This window comes from Parambassis ranga, chromosome 3, assembly GCF_900634625.1.
Source record: "Parambassis ranga chromosome 3, fParRan2.1, whole genome shotgun sequence".
NCBI classification, from domain to species: domain Eukaryota; kingdom Metazoa; phylum Chordata; class Actinopteri; family Ambassidae; genus Parambassis; species Parambassis ranga.
This window is the reverse complement of record NC_041024.1, coordinates 4740208-4764339: the sequence shown is the minus strand read 5'-3', so window position 1 is coordinate 4764339 and position 24132 is coordinate 4740208. Positions and strand designations below refer to the sequence as shown.

General features: G+C 41.8%; 1 protein-coding gene across 1 annotated transcript in view; it reads left to right on the top strand.

Moving 5' to 3' along the window:
• Positions 1–24132, top strand: part of LOC114433266 (protein kinase C-binding protein NELL1-like) — a 201504-nt gene that overhangs the window by 11345 nt on the left and 166027 nt on the right. Inside the window, exon 3 of the mRNA XM_028401745.1 lies at positions 12356–12506. Within this exon, the coding sequence (XP_028257546.1) occupies positions 12356–12506 (151 nt within the window). The remainder of the gene's footprint in view (positions 1–12355; positions 12507–24132) is intronic.

The window sequence follows — 24132 nt, the reverse complement described above, 5'->3', positions numbered from 1 at the left end:
TTCTTTGAACTGCTGGACTTGTTGTGATGGAATTCTAAAAGCACCGGACAGCAGTTTAGCTTAAGTGCATTTTGTTGTCGAGTGCTTTCAGTCTGTGCTGGACAAAGCTTGTTACTTTCTTAATGAAAGAATGTCTGGGACTTTCTTGGCTGCCCAGAAGCAACACAAATTGGTTGTTCATAACAACACTGAGGCTGCACTGTACCTGTCACTATGATTTAAGCTTCAGCGTTTGGAAGGAGCAAACACAAAACTCCCCAGTGAAGGATCAAAGGGTGCTAGAATTAAAATAAAAAAATAAGTAAGCATCTTTCACAGAGCCGTCATTTTGTTTTTAGTTCAGGTTTAAGGAGGAAGAGGCAAAGCAAAACACAGTTAGGAATGCTTTTCTTGACTGTGGGCTTTTCATGTCTTACAGTTCTGTCTCTGAAGCAAGTGAGAGTTTTGTTTTGATGGAAACGGAGGAGGAGGTGTTCAGTGTTCAGTCGATAAACACATTTAACCCACTGCTTCTTTAGCAGGTATCACAGCAGGTCTGAGTATGTGATACAATGGAGGTGAATTATTTCCAACTAAAACACTGAAAGTGGTGGACATTTAATTTCTGTGTGATAACAAGTTATGATGTTAAGTGGAGATCCTGAGGGTTCTGGTTTCTGCCTCGCCTGGAAGCCAGCAAGAATATTTCTGCCTCAGATCAGAACATTGACCTCAGAACATGCAGTTCTTACCCCACATTCTGCACTCTGGCTTTGACTATTTAGATCTGGTCAAATGCTAAAGAGGAAGGCACCCTGTGGACTGAAATACAGATTTGATTTCTCCAGGAGAAGACTTTAATATTGCATGCTGCAGCCAGTGGTTGTACTTTTGTTGAGACAGAGCATATGTGAGTGTTATTTCCCTTCATCTGCACCAGTGTTAATTGCAGTCCAGCCTGCTGTTTTCAGCAGAACATTTTATCTTGAAGACTTCTTGGGGATCATTAGTGAAGCAGAAGAGCTTTATCTGTTCTGCAAATACTGCAACAAACCGATATGTGTTTAACACGATTAGCTGACAGGCAGCAACAAGAACTCTTGGACTGTGTGCAAGCAATATGTTCACATAGACTGTTTGAACACTCAAACATAGCAATAAAAATGTTCATCTTTGAAATAAATGGACACAGTTTTGTGTTGTCATACACACATCTGCTCTAACAGAAATGGTTAAAATATTATGTAGAACAGTGGCACCAGCTTCTGGAGCTGCAGTGACTTTAATGGCCACTGGAGGCTGGTTCCAAAAGTAACCCAAATCCCAGACTCCCTTATGGCTGTGGCAGAGCGGTTGTCCATTAACCATGAGGTTGGTGGTGTGATCGCCCGACCAAGCTGCATACGATGTGTCCTTGGGCAAGACACAACCCTCCCAGTGGTTGCAGCACTGGTGTGTGCTTGTGTGTAAATATGAAGTAGTATAAAGTGCTTTGAGTAGGTAGAAAAGTGCTAGATGAGTAAAAACCATTTAACATTTTCATTTTTAAATTTAGAGCAAAAAAAGGGGCACTGAAGAAGCCCATGTGAAATGGATAAAGGGAATAATATACCTGAAAACAAGTGCCCAGTGAGCTGTAATACAATAAAAAACACATACACGTTTCAGGTTAAATACATTCACAGAATTTGTCTTCACTGAATGTCTCTTGTCCATCTAATTGATTGATCGACTAATTGTTCACTGGCAGAGTTGAGCAGAAGTTTGAATTATTAGGCCTAATGTAAGATCCTTAGCTTTATTATGAGCAGGCTATGTACTACCTGCTGGCCTCGCACCAGCAGTTTATGAACACTAAGCTTTAACTGTACAATACCAAATGACCGAAGCCTGCTAATGTATCATAGTGACAGTACCTCCAGAGAATGGAAACAGCACAGAGCACTGCCTTACTCTCTCTCTCACACACACACACAAACGCGTACAAAAGGAGGGGAGGCCATAGAGATTTTTCAAGCTCGTGTTATGCTCAGCTCGCATCTCCACGCTTGAGAGGGGATAGTGTTTGTCATGATGACAGGGGAAACATCTGGAGTGTCATTTGTTTTAATAATTCATCGTTTCTGACTTCATAATCAACCTCAACACAGTCGGATTCACTAAACTCGGTGGCTTCCTCTCCAAATGGAGTCCCGTGTGAATAATCTGTTGCTGACACGTGTTGAGAGTACACATAGAGATATTGCTCCACACACAGCCGCTAGTTTACATTTCCAGTCGCCTGTATTTGATGAGTTGCCTCCTTTCTGCTTTGCCTCTGTGTGAATTGATGCCCCATTTGCTCAGATAAGAGAGGGAGGGAGCGGCTTGTGTTGTTTGTCTTGCCACGTCTTTCCCTTTTTTTTTTAGAGAAGTATTAGTCTGTGTGTTCACCAGCAGGGCTGTAATGTTTTCAGATACTGACACAGCTGTGTGCATGGCTGGAAGATATGGAGAAAATATGCAATGTGTGATGTATGCCCTGCTACCCTGATGGCTGAGGTAATCGAGATTACAGAAAAGGGCTTTTGTGGTTTAAAGGCAGATGCCGAAAATATCCTTTAAACGTAACAAAATAATACTGATAAATACTGTCTGTGATTGAATTACTCCCTGGTCAAAGATTTTCCAAATTTAGTTAATTGATTTGGTCTGAGGGCAGTATCAATTGGACACATAACTGAACTCCCTCTTGATGCATTTCAATCACGAGAGACTCAGCGAACTAAATGAGAAAAGATTTATTATAGTACAATGCTTAGAATGTGCATCAGCGTCCTAGCCCCCGTCATGAAGATCACATCAGAAAGGGGGGAAGTGCAAGAGGAGAGGCCGCTGGATCAGAAGACCCCCCGGGTCTAGACCTGGTGGTGGTGGTGGAAAAGCTGGAGAGCAGGAGAGAGGAGGCCTTGAACTAATGTGAATCTGGTGGTGCTTGGGGTGGAGGAGGGTTGCCGGAGTCGATCAGAAGATGGCTGGAGAAGAGACGAAAGAGTTTTAAGTTTCTTGCTAAGCAGTGATTGGGCAGGAGAGGGAGAGATCGACAGCTGATTGGTAGAGAAGGTGCTCTCTATTAAACCCCCTGGCTAGGTGGGAGGTATAGAGTGGGAGAGCAGTAGAGTAAGGGATAGAAGGTGCGAAGATTGGTGCGATAGAGTTTGTACTGAGTGGAACTGGCTATGAAAGGGAGGGACTCCAGACTAGATTCACAGAGAGAATTTTTGCAAAGTGTGGCTGGCCAGGCTAGTGTAGAATGCAATGATATCCTTAAAGGAACCCAGGAGTGGTGGAGGTGTTGTGACACTACACAATAATCTTGGTTTTGGTTCACCTTTGCAGAATTTAAGGGCCAGTCTAGTATTAACAGGTCATATAGAGGGGGGATGGAAACAGTGAAAGGGTTATGAGTCTGCACTATCACAGACACATAAAGCCAGGGGAGGCTCCAGAGGGACACCTTAATGGCTCTCAGAGGAATCAGTGCTTTAACTTTATTTTGGCAGCAACAATTGGAGTCTCACTGACCATCAGCAACATGATTAATGTGTTCTTTAGAGGTGCTTTCACAGAAGAAGGATGAAAGAGTATAGCCACAAACTAAAACGTAGTATAAAACCTGCCGTATTACAGACCCCCCCTATATTAAAGGCCACATCCATCATCCCCATAAAGGAATAAACATTAGAATCTCCTGACTGTGGAGCCATGCAAACGAATTTAGTGCTGTGGACCAACATGAATTTTACACATTTAGATGTGAGACTTGATGCATTTAGAGCTGCTACATCCTGTGTCAGCAGCTGCTTCACAGCATTTCTTGTGTGTTGTGTGTTTCTCACATTTCTGTCTCTACTGTGCAACCACACAAAAAAAAAACTCTACACAGAAGTGTCACTGATTACAGCTCAGAAAAAGGCATTCTATCCTATTCCCTAAGCAATGTGTTGAATGTCATATGTGTGAGCACATACGTAATGTGCCTCGTGTGATTGCTCCAGGTATGTGCTGTGGTGCCACGGGGCTGTGACAGATGTTTTCTAAGAGAGAAACCAGGTGCCCTTGAGTGACCTTTGGCTGTATTATCTTGCTGTGTGTCTCCCTTCCTGTATGTCCTGTCCTGATCCTATCTCCCAGCTCTGCTCTGAATGCTGCCCACGCTGCACCAATTGTTTGCTCTACTGTTACTGTGTGTGTGTGTGTGTGTTTGTCACCCCTTCCCCTGCCTCTCTCTTTTAAAGCATATAGAAATGCAGCAGAGCTCATGCAGAGGTAAACAATGCGTCTGTCAACTTGTAACTGTGCAAGAATGATTAAGGAGCTTGCTTTAAACATGACTGCGTGATGATGAGGTTATTTGCCGATTTGTTGCTTTATTCGACATTTAACGACATGCTGGTTGGGAGCTCTGAGGGGATGATTTATCATGAATTTAAGGGGACAGTACTAAAAGACGTTGTTATCCCCAGCCTTATCCTGACATCATATTTTTCAAATATGCAGAGCATAGCTAATTGAGATAAATAGCTGTGTAAGCAGTCCTGATGACAGGATGGAGGCTGGCTGCTCACTGATGTCGGCCCACTCACGGATTCAGTGATCGGCTGTTTGTCAGGCGGTGCGGTATGAGGCGAGTGAGGAGGTAATTAAGCTTGGCTGAGTGGTGATGTGCCGAGCTTTCTGTTCGAGCTCCCCTGAATCTCTACAGGGGCCTCGGCTGTACAGCTGCACATTCCCTTAGAGTTAGCCACACTCCCAGCAGTGGGCCTACCGGAGGCCTGACAGATACTGATACAGCACCTCAAAGCTCTCAGTGCGCCGCTAAATTAGCCCACATCTCAATTCCACCTATTTCCCCTGCGTGGATCTGTATTCTTTATATATATATATATATATATATATGTGTGTGTGTGTGTGTGAGGATACATGCTGCATGTGTATGGTGTGAGTGGTTTCAAACATGAAGTGCCAGCTCTGCTGTTAAAACCTGCCCACAGCAGAGGAGGATTGTGTAGAGCGGTGGGGGGTGGAGCAGATTATGGATAGGATGTCAGCCTAGAGAGTTGTTAACAAAACACATGTGTGCACACACACACACGTTTACAATTTTGAAAGAGATTAGAGCCCACAGGGACTGTAGTTGAGCAGAATATATGGTAAATAACTGGTAAATTTAATGAGTGCATACATTTATCATAGTCTTGGTAGGTTGCACCCAGGCTAGCTGAGAGATCCTTGCAGTGGTTCCTGGGTCAGCCTCAGGCCCCCCCCCCAACCACTTCTCAGCTGGCTTGGCCATGCCTTGTAAACCTCTAAAGAGAGACACCCAGGGGGGTCATCCTTATAGAGACTCAAATCACCTCAACTGCCTCTCTATGTGAAGGAGCAGCAGATCGACTCTGAGCCTCTCCTGGATTTCTGAATTTCTTACCTGGTCTCAGAGAGTAAACCGAGCCGCCCTGCAGAGAAATCCCATTTCCACCGCTGGGATTTGTACTGAGCGTTAAATGAGACTGTCTGAGTTAGTTTGGGCCTCATTAGGAGTCCTTAAAATTGGACAGCCTTTTTGCAATAAAATGCAGCTTATAAGAGCTAACATGCTAGCTAATAATAATCAGATTCTGAATGGCTTTTCTTTTCATTTTAGCAATGATTCTGACCATTGGGAGTCATTTTCTTTTACATTAGACTGTATTTTATGTGGCACTTTCTTTGGTCTTGTTCCTTCCAATCTTTTCAAATCATCAATCACTAGAGAATACTACTGTTTATGTAATAACTAGTATATTCGGAATAACATAAAAAAATTGCCACATGTCCTTGGGCTCATTTAACTAAGGTGTTTAAATGCTGTAATAATGTGATTAAGATACTACACATGCTTTAATTCAGTTATTGCTTAATTCCGAATAAGGTAAGGTGATCAGAAAAGGTTGCACATGGCATGGTCTTATTCCGAGTAGTCACTTATGTGGGTTGATTTTGGAGTTTTGCTGTGCATGTACATATGGTCATTATTAGAAGGACAAATGACACTTCAATGGCACCTATAGAAATCAATTTCTGATCATGCAATTTTAATTTTCTTGATTTTCTTGATGCAAAATTAAGATATAGAATAGAATAGAATATACTTTATTAATCCCTTTGGGAAGGTCCCTCAGGGAAATTTGGGTACCAGCAGCAATACAACACCGACAGTCAGAGGAAGAGTTAAATAGAATAAAATAGAATATAAGAATAAAATAGAAGATATGCATGACAGACAGCATGAAAATCCAATGATAATGTGAATAGCACCATATCGGGTGCACAGCCATGTCAGTTTAGGTGGATGCACACAGTACAGAGGAGTAGCAGCTGCTAATGTTTGGCTTATTGTTAGGAGGATAAAGGTGAGAACGACGACAGGAAATGAATGGCTCATAACACCACACAATATTAGGTCTTAGACCTGAAATCTGGTTTTCGTTGTGCTGAAGGCCTGGAGACACATTGGAATTATGTGATTAAACACTTGTGCTGAAATCAAAGTGTACAGTAGTGTGATTTATAATTAAAGGCGGAACTGCTTTGTTGGATTTGAAGCCTCTATCCTAAAGTCTTTGTAGTTATCAGTTATTAATTTAAATTTCATAAACCTCATAAAACTGTTCTTTTGTTTCATGCAGCTCAGAATAAGTGTAATGAATTCAACCTCGTTCTGATCCCTTCTGCTTCTAATCTTGTTTCATAACGCACACACAGTTACCAGATCACCACTGGGTTCACAGCCTCACCCTGAATGTGTTTATCATGTGTTAGAGACGCAACATGCAAATGTTGGTTGGTGCCCCTAGAGGAAGTCAAAAGGGAGTTCATTACTCTCGCTGATACCCAATATTCCGTTGGCTGGATTTTGCATCAGCACTATGCGTTATTGTTCTTTAAGTGACAGCCGATGATTCTCCCAGAGATTGATGAGCTTTATTTCTCTGAGTTTCATCCTCATTTACTGTAATCAAACTGCACTCAATCTAATGGCTCAGGAACTGTTAGCTCTATGAGAGGCCACAGGGGGTGAGCGCACACACTCTCAGGATATTATCTGTGGCCTCTCTCTCACTATGTTCATGACACTTCACACCATTAACCAACCACAATACAACGCAGAGGTTTTAATGTTTACAGTCGAGTTATCCTCTTGCAAAGGGAAGGAAAGGTTGAACTGAATCATCAATGTTTCATTGATTCAGATTTATGAATTTTTCAGCAGCTGAGGAGTTCTTCAAATGCAAGCCAAGTCAACTTAGGAGAGACTTGCTGCGAGCTCGGCTCTGTTTGTAGGCTGCTTGACATGCAGTCTCCTCCACTTGCCTCAAAGTGTCTTCATTCTGTGTCCTTTGTACAAACACTTTCATGGCTTTTGCCGTTTTGTGTTATTGTTGAGAAAGCCTTTTACTAACTTGGCCACTTTGTCTGGACCTCTTTAAGCATCTCTGCTTTTTTTTGCATTACTTCGTATCCTGTTTGTTTGGGGTGTTCACTGAATTTGTTGCATCTCTGCTTCTGCTGTAGGCAAGGCACAGCACAGTCAGTGGTTGCTATCGACACAGATTTCATTTTAAACATCACCTTGAATCTTTGAGAGTGGTGTGTGTGTGTGTGTTTTCCATTTCCAGTCATGTTTCAGTTCTTTATTCTCGGTTCCAGCCAAGCCCTTCTTCTGCAGTCCAGTCTCTCTGCTATTTTACTCTCCACTGCAGACCTGCCTTGAGCAGCCGAAAGCAGGCTAGCTCCTCAGGGACAGTCTGCTGTGTACTGGATGGATGGCTGGCTGGCTGGGCTAGCTTCATGTGTGGATGTGCAGATGACTAGAGGGCTGGAAGTGTGGAAGTAAAGATGACTGGCTTCTTGTAGTATAAAAAATAGAGTGTTTATGGGGTTTTATGGTAACTGAGAACCAAGTCATCTAGCTAAACTAATCTCATATACATATTTTCTTCTAAACGTTCTTTCTTATTTTCAAGTTTTCTACATTTGTTAAACACCTGGATTCAGATGTAGCAAAATATCATTTCAGAGATTCACAGTAAAGAAAATGTGGATGTGTGTTTTGGGGTGACATGACGGCTCTTCAAAAAGAAGGCCAAAACCTTTTCATGTGGCTCGTTCATCATGCTGATCTGTCTTCAAATACAAATTTTCCCCTTATGTTAATGAGTTATTGTCTACAAATGGAGAGAGTAACAGTGTGTTGTCGTAGAGGTGGGTGGGTGTTTGCTGTTTCACCTCTGAAACTATACTGCACTGACTTCCAAAATGGTGTCTTTTTCAATGTAGCGGTGCCCTTAAGCAACGTATTTTTGCCTCACTTAGGTGGAGGCAGAGCTGTGTAGTCCAACCTTGTGTACAGTCTATGGTGCATGTCAACCCACAGCCAGATGTAGTCATCTCTAGGCTTGGTGAAAACCATTTCTTAGGCCTTATAAGTAAAAAACAGGGGGACAGTGCTGGCCAGCAATTATTAGTTTTTAATTAAAAATTACCATATTATCAAAAAGGTGTCTGGTATTTGTTGTACTTGTTTTCTTAGGACTAAAAATTAATTCTAACAATTGTAATAATTTCTTTATTTGTACGTTTTTTTCTTAATGTTTTACCATGATTTACACCATGGGTATTTTCTTTAAGATGTGAAAGCACATCTTCATTGATTATACTGATGATGATGAAGCAGAGAACAAAAAACTCCCACCTGCTTGCTAGCTAGATGGTTTGCTGGATGAAAATGTAGGGTCTGACAAGGCACCTTCCCCACGACTGACAGATCTATGATGGTCAGTGAAAGGAAGCATCTTTTTTCCATTGTGTTGCCTGCCAGCTAGGTTTTACTGGGTTTAGTTAATTGGCTGCAAAGGATGTCAGGAAACTCTGATTTCTTCCTCTTCTCTGCTTGTACCTTCAAAGTTGTTTGTCAGTATAACCAAAGACCAGCAGACTCTCAGCAGCTGTCAGTGATAGCCAAATATGCAGTTGCAGTTGTTGGACTGTAAACATGTGATTACTGTTTAGACCAGGCAGTGTTGAAAGCACCCTTTGATCTGTTGTTCCACTGTAGCTGCTGTGTTTGTGTGTCTAGATGAATGCATCTACGTCTAAAGATCACTCAATCTGTGCACTAAAGTATAAGCAGCACATTTCCAAGTCTCCAAACACCAGGAGGCGATATATATTACCATTCCTCCCTCTGAGCTGGAAAGTTTGACATTTTCTTGCCAGTTTTTTTGGCCTGCTGGACTTTGGCCTCCTAGGAAACTCTGCCCTGATCTACTTTGTGCCCTTGGCAAAGACTTGAGCATAGTACAGTAATGTGCTTATCTGGCTGTGACACTGTGACGCGGGCTTTCCATATCAGGCCAGACAGAAGTCCACATAGACTTGACTGGCTGTGTCTTTGGTGAGTGAAGTCTCTCCGGACCTCAGCTGAGCTCCTCTTCCTCACTGCCACTTAAAGAGGCCATCTGTAAGACTTAGCCGAGCTGGGGGAGGACCCGCCAGCCTCCTGATTAAAGTGATGAGCTGTAAAATCGAGGAAAGGGGGGAGGGAGGGAGGGTGACATCTGGCTGCTGCCTGCTACGCTGGGCTTCATCTTGTCTGCTGGGAGACGAACCTTCCCGCTCTACCTGTTCCCCCTGTCACTGTAAATGGGTTTGTTTATGTCTACAAGCCAGAGACTGCTGTACAGTGGAGGCTGTTAGGATTTACTGCTTTATTTCTGTCTCCATCATACTATCGATCCATCATTATTAGTAGACCGCTGGGGTGTGATGAAGACACTAACACTTTCTATGGTTGGAGAAACTTTTTCCAAGTTTAATTTCACAGGGTAATTACATTTTAGGTGCGACAGGAGGTGCCAACAAACTAAAGATTTAAACAAATATAATGATGTTAGGCATGTTGTCTTTACTTATGTCAACAAATAGCTTTTTAATTTTGTTGGGGAAACTATAGTGCATACATACAACACGTTTTCATTTGTTAAGCTTGATATTCATTGTTAAAACAAATCTTAACAGATCTAGTAATGGCTCTCAGATGAACTGATCTTGCAGAATAAACCAAAGAATGACAATTTAATATCTTTATTCCAGGATGACTACATAGTATTGTTGAAGTAATATACTCCTCTCACTCCCTGTTTGCATTAGATTATTAATGCAAGCATGTTTCTTTCCTCCCTTTGGAGCCAGATGTAAGTGAGTCTGGTGCTGATTTTTTCCTGTGCTGGTTAAATGTAGATTATATCAGTTCTACCTAATTATTGTTAAATCCACACCAGCTATATTTTGTGTCTTAACCTGGCAGTGGAACCGTGGCCCCTCTGGTTCTGGCGTTACGTTGAAGATAAAGTCACTCCAGATAAAGTAGAATCCGTCTCTCGGTCTCATTGGCAGCCAAACTCATTTGCTCAGTAAATAAATGGCTGCTTTAGTTTGTGTGCTGTTTGTATTGAGCAGGGCTCATTATTGCAATTTGTTGGTATTGATCATCGCTGTGAAGAGTGGGAAGGTGACTGTATTATGGAGCGTTAGCTGCACCTAATATGGAGTCAAATTGATGCGGAAACAATATTTGACCTTGAGAAGGGACATGCTGGCTTGTGTTTATTTGTCAGTTGAATGTGAAAATGATCTTCACATCACAAAAATATGGCTCCTGTCTCTGCCGATTTCGAAGGGGCTGATCTAATGACTGTCTCTGGTCAGTGAGGCTGCCTGTTGAAAGGGGGGGGGGGCACAGGGGAGGTGGCTCTCCATCAACTGGGCTGTGATGGTTGGGAGTGTGAAGGCAGACCGGCCACTGTCACCCTGGGGAGATTTAAAAGCTCTGTGCTGAGACAACCAGAGGCTCCTCTCCACTGGACTGTCAGAGTGTGCTGTCACCTGGAGGAGTGGAACCTTTCATTCAGTCCTCTTCATGGGTTTGGTGGTACAGACTGCAGACATGTGTTTAATATTGTCTGGAATTTGTTGCATAGCATAGCCACATACTCAGTATGCATCTTTGAGGCTCTTATGTGCAAAAATTAGCACATCTGCCAGTTAGGGCTGGGCGATATGGCTTAGAAATAAAATCTCTTTTTTCACATGAACCCTAATTTACGATTTTACTTGAAAATTTTTACCACTTTTTTATTAAAAACAACACATTTTGAAAATGATTCTCTCAGGGCAGGCTGTTTTTTAGTGAGTGTCTCTACTGGGCAGCATGCCTCTGTTGCAAGTGCTGAAATAATCAAAGAAAACATCTTGAAATTAAAATTGAGAATATTTAGTTAAATTGAATTTTCTGCATATCCATAACCAGTTATGGGTGAATAGTCAAGTCTGTGTCCTGGGGCAGGCTGTGGGCAGCAAGTGAAGATAATAAAAAAAAACACAGTTTTCTGTGTATTTCTAACTCATGAAACTTATGAAAGTGACTGCAAGCAAAGTCTTCCTCCTTAGGTTGGGCCTCCATTGGAACACTGAGGAACCACTAAAAGAATCAAAAAGCAACAGTTGGGTGGAGTCACACACATTCAACAATGCCTTCCCCCTTAACCCTGCTGCTGCCAAGACTTTCCCTGGCAGTTGTTGTCCTTTTTTTGTCAGTCACCTATTGATGAAACATTGGCAGCCGATTGGGAAAATTTGAACTTATCACACAACCGTATTCTCCTTTCTTTCTTCTGTAAAGATGGGTTTAACTTAGGGGTATTGGGCTTACTGTTTACTTTAGCGTTTACTGTTCAACATCAGTTTACATGCTACAGGTGGGGGTGTAATGTCTTCTGCCAATTTAATTTTTTTCCAAACACAATAAACAAGCGATACGTGTTGTGTGTATGGTTTGCCTGTCGACCTGAGTCGGTGGTTTTTCTCTCTCTCACCACGAGGTTATGCATAATCGTCTCCAACGCTTGGTGTCAGCCGGCGTGCCTTACTCATACATTCAACATCCATGGGAGCGTATACTGTTTACTATAGCATTGTGCACATATGGGCACACTCAGATAGCAGTGAGTCCGAAAAGCACAAAATTAGGCAACACAATTACATATTCTGTTAGTAATAGTAAAAGTTGTGTAGACACCCATTATTTCTTATGGGGAAATTCACTTTGATGTACAAGTGCTTTGGATTTTGAGCACATTTAACAAACAAATTATGGTCGCAAACCGAGGTACCACTGTTTTGGATGACATCAATTTTTTTAAGTGTGAAGATGTTACTTTGTGTTTCTCTATGTGTTTTTAATTATTACAGTTTACACAAGCTCATGATTACTTTCCATATTATTTTATTTTTTCAGATGTTGGGAGAGCAGTTCACGCCCCAGCACACATCACAGAAAAAGTGGTGCAGCTGTTCAGGAGTAAAAGTGAGTTTACCTTCTTGGCCTCCATCCAGCAGAAGTCCTCCACGTCAGGAGTCATATTCTCTATCCACGAGTCAGAACACAGGTAATCCATCTGTAATCCTCTTCATTTTGGCCCGCAGCTCTTTTTTTTTCCTGCATGAGAATGGTTCTTCCACGGATTACTGAGCGTTCTCATTTTAAATTAAACTCAGATAGGAATTCTCATCTTACTCTCAGATGTTTGCAGATTGCCGTTGATGAAGTGTAGTAAAGTAAAGAGCAGTGTATGATTACTCTACTGTCAGAGGGTGAAGGCAGAGCCAGCTGTTGGGAGGAATAATGCAGCATGTTCACCTGTCATCTTGGTAATACCAAGCCTGTTGATAGTAAAGTACAAGATGGGTAGAACATATAAACTGAGCTGCATGAGCTACTAGTGAGTAAAAAATAAGAATATTGGTAATCTATTGTTAGCTGCTTTATGAAGTCTCATTGAATCAGTGGCTGCAGAGTGAATGTGTTGCAGAAAGGGATGGCTGGAAGACACTGAATGGCAACATTGATTCCCCCCCTGTCCAGTCCTCTGAAGGTAAAAGCCTTCATTTCTGTAATGCATGCAGTTAAAGTGAGTGTGTGAGGCAAGATCATACACAATGTGAGAGTGAAGGAGAGAGCCGCTTCAGCCGATGGAGTGAGCAGCTTTTCATAAATATGGTACACAAAGGATCCAGTTACTCCACGCTGAGCTGAGAAGTGGCTGCAGGTTTTGATAGATGTCCATCAGCCTTTGGGACAGAAGCCAGTCATGCCAAACTTCTTGATGTTTTTCAGATGTGAAAACATGTTTCCTGACGGTTCTGTCTTTAAACGCACTTTTTGTTTTGTTTGTTTGTTGTACACATCTTTACTGTAGTATATCTGTGCACAGCTCAGTGTATGATCCTGCCCTGAAAACAAGTGTCTTCCATATCGTGTTTTTAAGGTGAGCCTAATGGTTGCTTTTCAAACCCCTCTCTCCCTTTCTCTCTCTCTCTCTCTCTCTCTCTCTCTCTGCTGTTCCCTCTTGCATTACCTGCGGGCGTAATTGTCGCACAGTGGGTTAGCCAAACAACGCAAAGGCAAGGCTAAATGGGGCCAGTTGACCGTACTGCCCTCCTCCTTCAGGCACATTGACATGCACTATGCTGCATATGTAGCTCAGAGGAGTGCTCAGACTAAACAGATGTTACAATAAAGGCACTCAGCCGCACTCCAGTACACCCAGTTGTTAGATATACTGCATCCCAAGATATTTATATGGTTTTGAAATAAGTGCTTGGGTCAGGGCTGCTAATTTTTATAGTGACTGTTCCCCCAAGTCTCACAAGTTTTGAACAGTGGCTGCTCCAACCAAAACAACCAAATGCAGGATTTATTCCCAGTATATAGTAAAATATTTCCCTGTAGTCCTATTGATCACACAGTTATCATCATTTAAAACTGCATAGGAGGAACAGGAGAGAAGCTGAGGGCTGCAGTCATAGACGGCTGCATGTCAATTGGGGTACAAGCACACACATGCACATGCATACACATAAGCTGCACAAAGGCCATTCTTCTCCTCCACAAGATGCACATACAGACACTACAGACATGAAGCACAGGCAGGCTTATGCTCACCTATGAAGTGAACATTTGGTTTGTTAATCTTATGACCAATGACACAGATGGCAGATAAACTGGGGGAGAGAAGATGCTGTTAATGCCATGATAATTTAGATTTAATTACTTGATATTACATTTCACCACTAACAAACAAACTGCAGCTTATTCTTTGCTGTGGTGAAATCTGCAGATTGACATCGTATTATAATACTGCTTCCTGCAGAATGGAGTGTTTCACCTTCATCTGTCATCTCCTCTGATTGGGCCCAGCAGTAGCAGCCACACACACTGCTAATAGCTACATCCTTTTTTTTCCTCTATGTTACAGAGTGCTAACCAGCGTTACAGTGCATCACTGCCACTGTGACAAAGCGGAGATGTTCTAATAGAGGCACTCGAACATATTTTTATTTTTAACATTGCACCAATATTTCTGTTTTAAAATGTCACAGTTGTCATCAACACCCTTAACTCCCTTCAGCATGAGCTCTTGTCTGTGAGGATGATTGTGGAGCTGTGACAATGACTCTTCAGCCAGATCTGTGTGTTATCTGGTAGTAATGTAGTTCCTGCTTCTGGGAGGAATCACTACTGATGAGTTGGCAGATGATTCATTGTAGATTTCTCCAAATCTCAACACATAAAAATCTGTGTGCACGGCCAGAACCCACAAGAGTAGAAAAACATACTTTGTTATAATTTAAGTGAACTGACTCATGTAAAGCATGAAATAAATGTCAAAATATTCAGTCATAATAATACAAAAACCTTGCAGTCAGTTAATTGACTGTTATTTTTCTACTAATATTGTGCATTGTCAGGAATTATAAAAGAAATACTCTGATGCAAATCTAGCTCCGCAAAAGCAGCAGCAGGCTGAAGTTATTTTGAGACAAGCTGTTGTGTGAGTCACGCTGCCACGCTGAGAGTGTAATTAAATTTGGTGAGATGGACACAGCCTTGACTGCCTCGGTGCAGACCTGTGCTCCATTGTGACCGAGGATTTGTTCTGAACCTCTGAATCCTCTCTGAAGGCCCTATTAGAGCCCTCTGCCGATGCCCATTCTTTCCCATTATAGCACAGGCCTCCCATTCAAGCAGCTAACAGACAGCTACTGTAGCTCTAGCGCTCGGCCAAATCCAATCATACATTCATTCTCTGTCCCTTCTATACTTCTTCATCTTTCTCTCCTCACAATCCAACCGCCCTCTCTTCTCTCCCACCTACTCTACCAGCTCCACTTTGCCAATATGATAATATCCTCCTCTCCTCCCTCCTGTCATCTTCTGCTCTCCTCATCCTCAAAGTGAAAATGTCTTTTGAATGCAAGCATCTCTCAATACTCGCAGAAAAAGCTTCTTTTTTTCTTCTTCTTGCCCGGCACTGGGGAATGGGGAGGAAGGTTTATTGCTGCTCCACTAGGCTGAATAGAACAAAAGCAGCCTATTTCTGCCTAGACAGCAGTTTTCTGGGTCCCAGTAACACGCTCATTGTCAGCAAGTGGCAGCAGCTGCTGTGATGAACTAACTCAAAGCCTGGTCTCTCCACTGCTCTTCCTACCTGAACACTTAAAAAATGTTTTAAATGTTCCGCTATAGCTGCTCCTGCTGCTGCTGCTCTGTTCATCTGCCCACCCTTTGTAGCGCCACAGGTCTGTGTGTCCCTCTGTGCCTCAGTTCATCAGTACTTACAGGTGTTTCTCTTTTATGGAAACATGCTGAGAAGACTTGTCAAACTAGACTCTATAGTAGAAAGTTTGCAGCCTTATCTAGCACACTTAAAAAGTGATTCAATATCACACTACTGGACAGCTTGCAGATGTAACCTTAACATTAAAGTCTGCAGAGTAGCAAAATTCTGATTGATCCAATAGAAGATGAAGATTTCTCTTGACTCATCACTGAAAGAAGTTCTCTTTCTATTGACTGTGTTTAACCTATACAATATTTTTCCTTTTTTTTGGAACAAAACTAAGATTTGGTCCAATATTTGGGAGGCAAACAGGCAGCTATATAAATATAGAGGTATATATATATATATATAGAGAGAGAGAGAGCTATATATAAAGAGGCTGTTATCTGCAGTCCATTACTCCACTTTTTATGCCCATTTTTTGACTTTTTTTCTGCAGTACTGCAGCAAGGTGATCAAAATATCTTTAGCTAATAAAATTAGTCTAAACTCTTCACTCTTGGAACAGCATTTTATTACATAAAAGTGCTTTTCTGCTATATACAATCAATAATTAATGTAGTAGTAGTAAATTTGTTAAGACCTGCCTGCTCTGCCTCTGAGAACATACTGCCACATGCGGAAAAGAGTCTGATGAGGAGATTATTAAAACGTTCAGGTGCTGCATCTGAGATTAATCACAGAACCAGACACACATCAGGAAACACTATGGTGCTGTTCTGCACTGGGTTTTGGTTCTGATTGTGTGTCATTACACACAGACAGCACCAAGACAGTGGTGCAGAGATCATTTTATTAAATGTAATAAAACTGTCACAAAGAAAAAGTCAATAAGACTCAGATCGTTCAAGAAGCTTAAATATTTTGAAGGGAGATATTTTCCCTGCTTCCATCGATTTATAACAGACTCACAGCATGCTGGTTAGGCTGTTATAAATTGTTACATCTAAAAACTGGATGACAACCTGTTCATCCTCTGTCCTGTCTACCTCTTCTTCTCCTCCTCTACTCGGCCAGCTATCGGCCCTATGAGCCGGATACTGTTTAAGGTTTCTTTCTGTTAAAGGGAGTTTTTCCTGGCGCTGTTGCTCTTAAGGGGGTTCAGGGTTTCTGTGAAGCACCTTGAGACAGTCTAATGAACAGCAGTCGAGTAGACTAAATGGCATATTTTTGATTGCCTCTCATCATTTAGGACATACAAACAACCTGATGCAACAGATAAGGTATGAGATAGGGTAAACAGATAAGATAGGGTAAAGCTTGAATAAGAACCACTGAATAATTGTGGAGTTTAATAAAACAAACAAGAAAAAACAAATACAAAAAGTTTGTGCTGCCATAGTGAATCACTGTTGTTTGTTTGTTTAAATGTTGGAGAGGAGGATCCTGCTGATGCTGATCCTGAACTCCTGATCTTCCCAGAGGAGCAGGGCTGAGTGATGAGTCACGAACTCTCACCTCTGACTGATAGTAGGTTCCACATTTCACTCTCGGTGTTGTTCCACAGAGTGCTCTTTCTAGCAGTGTTTGCAGTGTGTGAAATGGATGCTGTTTAGTGCAAATGTTGATTAACCATCACTATGTTTACATGCACAGCAATGATGTAGGGCTATGAGGGTGTTGCTCGTCTGCATAGGAGGAGGAAGAGGACAAAAGGACAAAACACCCAGGCAGCATGTAGCCTACGCAGTTCAGGGCAGTGAGAAACCTTATGATCTATATTGGTGAAAAGTAAACTGCACAAGCTGATGGCACAGCACAGGGGAGCCACCTCCCCAGGACAGGATTCAGTGGTTTATCTACATCTTAAAGAGACTGGACATGTCTTTGAGCACAGAAATGCACACATCTCGGACAGAGGACAGATGGTTTGAAAGGGTCAAAGAGGCCATCTGCATAGTTCAGCTCTCTCTGAACAGAGGAAGACTAAGACATCAGCTCTCACCTCAACTACTCAGTCCTCTCATCTCTTCCAAGGAGCTTTTTACACACAGTAACTAGTTTTACACATGAGCTTCTTGCAATTTCAGGTCATCAGCCAACTATTAACCAACCAGAGGGACAGTTGTCATGTGAGAGTTACCTAACATCCACCCATAGAGTCCCCACTAGAACAGCAGCAGAACTAAGGAAGCCACTTGGGTGAGTGGCGAAACATCTTAAGACAAAAAAAGCCTCAGTCGTCTTGATGCAAACTCTTGGACACACCATGTCGTGGGTGAATGAGAACACCCACAGACATGTAAACATCTTATTCACAGTATTGCCACTTTAGCTATTTTTGAATTTCATAGACTGACAAGTGTTTGTATTATCCTTAGTTTTGCAATTCATGCTTAAGTGTGTAGGATTTCATTTGTTTTCAGATAATTTGATCTGACCTGCGTGATGTTTTGGTTGTCTAATTTTGTTTGTATTTGGGTTGTGGCAGACTAAACCAAAAACACTGGTAGAATCACTTTAACAAGGCAGCCAAAGGTCAATAATTGATCAGCTACGATGCACTAGGATGAATCTAAACAGGACAACCTGGATCAGACTGAACATTAAGGTTTCCAAACTGGGTCACATATCAAAGGCTCTCATAGGCTCAAGATAGTTTTGACATCAACACAGAATGTTGCTGTCCCCATTTCTGCGAGGTTCCCTTTGAAAACAGATGCGCCATGGGGCATCGCAAGCTCCATGTCTGCTGAAGAAGTCTACAGGGCAGAAAACCCTGAAGAGCACCAAGACAAAAGAAAAAAAATAGACACACCGCACAGCAGTGTCTCACAGTGCTGCCTCACAAACAACAGCATTCTTGCACTCATCCTGCCTCATGCACTGCCCAGAAATCTCCTCTAAGGTTTGGTATTAGCTTGAATGACAGGATCGCCCCAGAGACAGCCAGACCTCCTCCACCTGTCCAGGAGTCTTCAGACCCCAGGGATTTTTGCTAGCTTTTTGGCTGCCGTGCTCCCTCTGCAGAACAGAAGAAAAGGTTCTCATACTAAAATAAGGCTATATGTATATATACCCCAGATTTCTAAACAGAATGGATTCTTCTTGATGTCTATCACTTTTAGTAGCTGTTTTTGTGGTGATGATGGGCTGCATCACCTTCTCCAGCCTGTTCATTGACAGCTTAAACACACCATCATCACCAAGAATGTGTGTGCCCTGTCTTACACATAGCTTTGTTGCTAATGATGTCACACACTACACAGACTGTGAAACTGTAAAAATAACAATTGATTTTTTTTCTCACATTCAATTGATCTTTATACCCGAGGCTGCGCTCAGTTGTGATAGCTGCACGTACACCTGCCGTCACCCCCCTGAGATATGATGAGAACTTCTGCTAAACCCAGAAGCTTCCACCACGCGTGGTCTTCCCATGACAACTGGAGCACGATGCCGCACAACCAATCCCACTCACCCTTTTTTCTGGGTCAGTAAGTAAAGGCATTGGGGTGTTTTTTGCCGTCGTATCTGGTTTACCTCCTTCTCCTCCTATTCCACGGACAAGCTCCGGAGTGTTGACCTCCCTATTGAGCAGATAATTGGCTGTCAGTTGCCCTCCATAAAATAGCAGCATGACACTGGAGGTGAAGAAAAAGACAGGAAGATATACAGCCAACGTAGCTCGGCCCGGGCAGCCATTCATTTTCCAAACTTTTTTTCTTACACGATGCCACTGCATTTTGATGAAGACCACTTGTCACCTCAACAGCTTCTTCCCAGAGCTGTCACTACACTTCTGAGACCCTTCTACTGCCCACAGTCTCCATCTCAGGAGACTCAACCCTGCCACTGAGGCTGATCTAGTATCACTCAGCAGTCTCCATCAGCACAATCATACTGTAAAGATACAAGGTGTACAAAGTGTTCCTAGTCATATAGAATCAGCACAGTCGTATCATGGCCGGCCAGCACGTGACCTCTTCTCTTTCTGTATGGCTTTAGATTAAAGCTCACATGACTAACAGTCCCTCTTGTTGGTTAATAGTTGGCTAATAACCTGCAATTGCAAGAAGCTCATGTGTAAAAACATGACAGAAATCATCAGCTGTATTTAAATTAATTGTGATGCACGATAATTAATTTTTGCAGATATCTCATATTGTTCAGTGTTTTTTTGGTACATTGATAAATCTGCATGTGTTTTGATCCCTTATTTTATTGTATTTCATTTTAAAGTGAATATTTGCTGATGTCTTCCTAATATGATGCATCCTTAGTGTAACATTAATATTGTGTGGCGTTCACTGGCCCACTCGTTACAGCAGCAGTTTTCATGAATGCCAGTTGCAGAAGTGAAGCAAAGATGTAGAGCAGGGGTGGGCAATTATTTTTTGTGAGGGCCACATAGACTTCCATAAGAACTGATAGCAGGTTCCACATTTCAGGCAAAGGGCCACATTTTTTCATAAATAATAATATAATTTGGAGACCACTGGCACAGTATCTACCTTTATAAATATGCTCCTGTTACATTTTCATCATTGTAAGAATCTTTTACTGTAATTTACTGCTCACTCCTCTGTCCTGTGTGTGTCTCCATGTCTACTCTGAGTGTGTGCTGGTTGTATGCTGAGACACACACACAGTGCAGAGCAGCACAGATGATGTGAGGATATTTTTACAGAAGAAAACCATTAGAGTTAAAGTAAAAGTTAAAGTCGGGCAAGATCTGAGCTTTTTAATAGCAGATGGCGATGAAATATGTCGGCTGGCAGCACTGCGGTGACAATGAATGCGCCGTGGAGTTGCTTTACCGTACATTTCAGCAAAGTCGCGCAGCATTTTTAAAGTGTAGACAGCACGACCGTGTCTCTCCAGAGAGTAGATGGGATTACGCAGTACAGCAGCGTGGAAGATACAAGGAGGGTTGGAAAGACGTTACCGGTAATGCCGTGCTCAACAGCTGACTTTTGCTGCCTTTGTTTAATATTGTGTGCACGGTCCACGGGCCGCATTGAACACGCAAGCGGGCCGGATGTAGAAGAATTTCAGGTGTCAGTGCAGAACAGTATAATTTTAGATGCAGTGAAAGTTGGTGCTGTAGGGTTAGTAGGACTTTTGATTTCAATTCCTCACAATAGAAGCAAATAATATTTTGTTTATGTTGCTTACAGTAAATTAAAAAAACAACACAGATGTAAAGCATCTCAACTGACATAATGAAATAATCCCATTACTAAGGATAATCCATACATGCTAATTTTAAAGAAATATTCACCATGACTCTCCAATCTATTAACTGCTGACAGCTTTGTAAGTGATTAAATCTTGACATGTCATAAGCAGGATTTAACACACTTTCATAGATATGATGATCATCTTAATGCCAAAGTCCCACAGAGTCACAGTGCTGGCTCAGTGCCTGAAGGCACATGACAAATTCATGCAGAATGTATATTTTTAGAGCAATGTACATACAGCCTGCCTGCTACTTTATATGTACTGCCGAGTATCTCAGGACATCTTATCCTTTTACCATGTGTCAGTGTCAGAATTACTGCTTCAAGTTGTCAGGGTGTCTCTGCACACTCCCTCTCAGATAAATCCCAGCTCTTGGAATATACTGATTCTCATTAAGTTGTCATATGAACTGGAAGCGCTGTGTGGATGGGAAAGATTCAGTTTTTAGTGCAAATAGGATTAGAAACAGGACAGAGACGACGTTAGGCACTCCTGGTGAACGCATTGATGTTTTAGCAGCTAAGCAGGATCAGGCAGCCTGTCTTCACTGGGAAACATGAGGTCAATATTCAGTCCTTGAAACTGGAACATGTGGAATTCTCTGGTTTACATCTATGTGTTGTACGTCTATGTGTAATAACAACCGAACAGTGGCGATTTTCCTTTTAAAATGTTTTAAATTGTATGTTTTTATGCCAAAATCAGGTCAAGATTAAAAAAAAGAACATTAAGCATGGGTGAAAAAAGCTCTGTGCATAACAACAAAAGCCCACTTTTTCTTTCTCACAGCTACTGTACTGCAGTGCGGTTTAATAGAGATGTTGCAGTTCTAAGGCTTTGTACTCTAAAGGCCTTTAACATGATAATGTAGCAAAGGAAAACCACAAACTTTAAAAAAAAAAGGGGGGGACTTCTGAAGTTCAGAGGCGCTATTTTTATTAGCCGGTATGGAGGATGTACAGGCAGAGTGTCCTCAGCAGCCCTTTTCTGTGCTGGCATTGTGTAACTGGTGTGTTTTGGTGTCCCTGATCCGCATACATCCACCTAGAACATGCCTGGCTCTCTTTAAACATCCCAGCTAAGTAAAATCAGTTAAACACACACCGCAGTTGTAGCCAGTGGTGGAAAGTAACTAAGTATTTGTACTTTGTATATTAATGTTTAGAATTTATTAGGTTTTATTTTATATTTTTTATTTTTATGCTCACTACTTTACCTTATTTGTATTTCTGTCTTTTTTGAGTACACACGGAGCACCTGGAACAAAAGCAATTTCCCCCTGGGAATAAAGTATTTCTGATTCTGATTCTGATTCTGATTTGTTACTTTACTTAGGTAAAAATAATTATACTCCATTAAACAAAAATACTCCATTACATTTTGCATCATACAGTTCATACAGCTGTGCTGGACTGATGTGAGGTCAGACTCTGCATGGAGGTGGTGTCACGGTGCCAGCTGTGTTTCTATAATGAGCCTCAGTCATGATGCTGGTGCTCTGGCTCAGTTAGCTAACTAGTTAGCTGCTGTCTGCTAACACAGGTCCATCCATTAATGTCTGATTAACATGAATCATAACATGAATCTACAGCAGGAATACTGACACAGTACAAATGCTGAATGCCTGTTTGTTATCAGCAGCCTCTCTGTTCACTTGATGCCCACAGCCTGTCTCAAGACACACAGGCCTGTCCATAGCTGGCTCTGGGTACATTTCAAAGATTTCTGTACTTAAAATGTATATTAGGATGATATCGTTGATTATTTTAACCTCTTCAGATCCTTTGCAATGGAATTCAAATATATGTATTCTGTGCATGAGTACTTTTACTTTTAATATTTTAAGTACATTTAAAAGTAAGTACTTAAGACTTTGACTTAAGTAGGATTGTTGATGTAGCACTTCTACTTTTACTTAAGTATATATTTTGCTGGTTATTTGTACTTTAAAGTGCCAATCTTCAGTACTTCCTCCACCACTGGTTGTAGCTCATCCTGTTCCCCATAAACTGTAGCTCATCCTGTTCCTCATTGTTGCATCTCACTGCTGTCAATCTATCCATTAACGGCAAAATGGCCCAAAAAATCTTTAAAAACATAAATGAGAGGTCTGTGTTGGAATGTAGTGTAATACATTTAAACACATTTCAGTCTCATCCACCACTGTGCGGATGCCATTAGTTAAAAAAAATGTGTCTTTGTTCAGTGGATCAACGATGAACAAAAAGCATCTAAATGTGGATTAGGCTCATTTTTATGTCATAATTATTGTGTTAGGCTACACTTTCCATAACAAATGGACTGTCTACCCCCTTCATTAAATATGCTGTAATGCAGGGATACAATAGCTACCACTAAATACTTCATAAAATAAACGCTTGCTGTGAAGTGGAGTTAATGCCTTTGATGATTATTTCATGAGTCGAATCAGGATAACAGCGTTTCTGCTCGTTCAGTGATTTCAGGCCTCTCGAAGCCCCGAGGAGGCTTCCATCAGTGGGGAGAGGTGAAGCTGGAGAGCTCTTTTTTTTCCCTTTTACTCCTCATTCCATGCAAATGGTCCTTCTCCAGCTGACGAGTATCAGCGGCTCCATCTCCTGCAGCATGATGGAGACAGGCTGTCAGGTCGGTGCCTAGCGCAGGCACAGAGTGATGTATTCATTTAATTTCAGAGTGGTGACATGCTGTACAAAGACAGCAGCACTGGCCAGTCATTTCCATACACCACCTCTCCTTCTCTCTCTTACACACACACACACACACACACGTAAGGAAGCAGCCAGCACGCAAATGCAATTTAATGTTATAGACAAACATTTCCCTGTGATGCTTGTTAATTAGCTGTGTGATAATTGTTTTCGTACTAACGCAGCCTGCTGTGTGGGGGGCTGATGGCCCTTCATTAGCTCTGTGGAAAGGTTTGAGCTGAGCTGAACTGGTGATGACAGCACGTACTGATCAATGGCCCCCTCCTTCCACCTCCTTTTGTTTTCTCCTCTTCTTTTCTTTGTGGCAACAATTACTCTGTTTATCTTCAGTCTAAGGAATGCACAGAAATAACACAGTGACTAATGCTTTCTTTCATTGAGACGTGTCGATTTTATGCATACTGTAATAATGTATTTCAAAGGCTTATTGAAAGAAATGTATAAATGGATTGTTAAACATTTGAATAAAATGCAATTAACATAAAATTCAAATAGAC